Source organism: Sesamum indicum, linkage group LG15 (genome assembly GCF_000512975.1).
Source record: "Sesamum indicum cultivar Zhongzhi No. 13 linkage group LG15, S_indicum_v1.0, whole genome shotgun sequence".
In the NCBI taxonomy this organism is placed as follows: domain Eukaryota; kingdom Viridiplantae; phylum Streptophyta; class Magnoliopsida; order Lamiales; family Pedaliaceae; genus Sesamum; species Sesamum indicum.
The window spans coordinates 8,859,205-8,861,896 of record NC_026159.1 but is presented as its reverse complement, the minus strand read 5'-3'; the positions used below and the strand labels follow the sequence as shown (position 1 = coordinate 8,861,896).

Below are 2,692 nucleotides of genomic sequence, written 5' to 3'. Positions count from 1 at the left end.
ATGATAAACCGTTTATATGAATTTTTCGATATTACGCACCAACACAACTCTCATATAAGCTAAATAAATTAAACATAAAAATTTAAATGATAACCATGACTACGGTCAGAGTATACTTAAAATCGTAAATTGTTTATATGGGTTTTTATAGATTACGTACCAACACAATTCTTATAATAATTAAAGAAACTGAATCCATAATTATTTAATTGAAAACAATTCGTTGTAAGAAATTGAATCGGAGTGCTAAAGTGAAATAATTATATATCGATACTTGGAAAACTAAATAAATTGAAGATAAGAAGTATAAATTTATTAATGATGGGGTGTAAATGTACATGTGACTCATTTCCTAAGTAAATTATTGCTGGAGCCAATGCAAAGAGTCATGTAAATATCAACCCAAATAATTGATAATAATAATCAAACAAATCGTCCACTCTATAAATACAATCAAATGAACATAGACAAAATATACCCAAAGGAGCAAGAAACTGAAATGACCACTAAACCCCCCGACAAAAGGACAAAACAAATCTCATCCGTCCATTGGAAAGAAAAAGTACAGATCTAAAGCCTCCAAGTGGCAACCTACACCAACGCCACAGCGACAAGCGCCGCCGCGAAAGCGGTGCCGCCAATGGCTGCCCTGCTGACAAACCCGTTATTTGTACCGTCGGAGGGGGTCTGATCGGAGGCGGGCCCGGAAGCGGCGGGGGCAGGGGAAATTGGTACTCCGGAAGCACCCGGGGCGGGGGAGGGGGATTTCTCCGAAGGGACGGGCGATGAGCTGGGGGCGGTGGCGGGGCCTGGGGTTGGAGCGGAGGTGGAGGGGGCTGGCGATGGTGTTGGGGTGGAGGTTGGCGGCGACACCGGTGCCGGCGTCGGGCTGGCCGTGGGGGAAACCTTAGGTGCACCAGCTGGTGCTTGCGCCATGCATGAGGTGGCCAAGAGTGCTAGGAGGAGGAAAATTTTAAGCCCTGATGATAAAGCCATTGTTCTAGGTAGTCTTAGAGAGAGAATGAGAGCAGACAGAAGAGAGAGAGAGAGAGAGAGAGAGAGAGAGACGTTTGTGAGAGGTTTCAACTGTGGAGATGGACAAAAGAAGACTGTAAAGTGAAGATATATATAAAAAGAGGAGAGAGAGAGAGAGAGAGAGAGAGAGAGAGAGAGAGAGAGATGAGATTCCATGAGAAGGATTTTAGAATACAACATGTAAAGAGGGATGCATGTGTTTGCGCGTTTACAGTGTGAATTAATTAGGTCAAAGTCTGCTTTGTTTAAATGATTTTGTGGTAATTAATTAATTAATTTATTTGAAAATGATTTCTGCGAGTTAACTATAAGTGGTAATTAATTAACTGATGACAACATTTAGTTACTTGATTAACGATTTTGTGAAAGTGATATTGACTTGAGTTATTGTCCAGTTAATTGTGTTTGGATTCATGGATTTTAAGGTTTGATTTCATATTTTTAATAATATCTATGTTTGTTGAAATATTAATGAATTTTAAAATGTTGTTTATATACTAATTTAATATTATTTTTTAAATTGACAAAATTCGACTAAACTCTAGCGGTAGTTTGATCGAGTTTTAAAAATTGTATTTGTATGCTTATATATATATTTCAATTATTAACTGGATAAACTAATAAAATATTCTTTTTCATAATGCATTACAAGTAAGAACAATTTAAATAAATAAATAAATAAATAAATATAAAAAAGTTATTTCGTTCAAATAAAAAATGTATTATTGATTTCACACTACTACGATTAAAAATGAATTACTTTCAATTTTATTCAAATAAAGAAAAATCTGTAATAATTTGACACCACGAACAACACAAAACACAATTGCACCAAATAATCGGGACAGGCTTTTATTTCCACAAACATGAAAATCTATTAAAATCCAACAAAAACATGCATTTGTAGTTGAAAATTGAAAATTGAAAATTAAAAACTAAAATATAAGAAACAAAATGACCAAACATGTGGGTGGACAGAATTGTAAGCACAAATTTCATGTGTAGAAGTGCTAGTTGAACAACCTTTCTAAGTTTAGGTCATGAGTTCAATTCTAGAAATCTAATTTTTCCTTCTAACTCATCATCATAATCTTAATTTTTCATGTCTTTGCTTTTACTGCAAGACACACATCAATCTGAATATTTAAAAGAAAAAGGCAATTGGGCAAAGAAACTAGGAATAATAATAATAATAATAAATAATAATAATAATAATAATAATAATTGATGAATGAGCTGTAGCCCTTTGCCAAAAGCTTTACAACTTTCCCCACTTTGAGTTGGTTGGTTGGTGCTATTTCTTTATTTCCTTGAAGCTTCTCCAAATTAATTTTGCTTCTTCCTTCACTCCAAATATATTGTGTTTATTCTATTTTTGTAACTTTCCCAAAATAAAATTTCATTTTTTATATAATAGGTTTAAATTGCATTTTTTTTTAAACCTGTAACTTAGGTTATTTGTCATTTTTGTCCTTTAACTTTTTAGAATAGCATTTTGATTTTACATCTTTTTAATTTTTGCATATTAATCTTTTTTTAGCCGGAGTTCACCCTTTTTGTCAGAGAAAATATATGTGCATTTTGCGTAGGATTTGAAAATTAGGGCTGTTCTTACTATTGGCTCTTCCCCCCCCCCCCCCCCCCTTTTTTTTTTTTT

General features: G+C 34.1%; 1 protein-coding gene across 1 annotated transcript; it reads right to left on the bottom strand.

The window, feature by feature from the left end:
* LOC105178272 (classical arabinogalactan protein 4-like) lies at window positions 390-1,135 on the bottom strand. The gene has a single exon (XM_011101719.2). It carries the CDS (start codon window positions 994-996, stop codon window positions 592-594), a length of 405 nt encoding a protein of 134 aa, XP_011100021.1. The 5' UTR covers window positions 997-1,135; the 3' UTR covers window positions 390-591.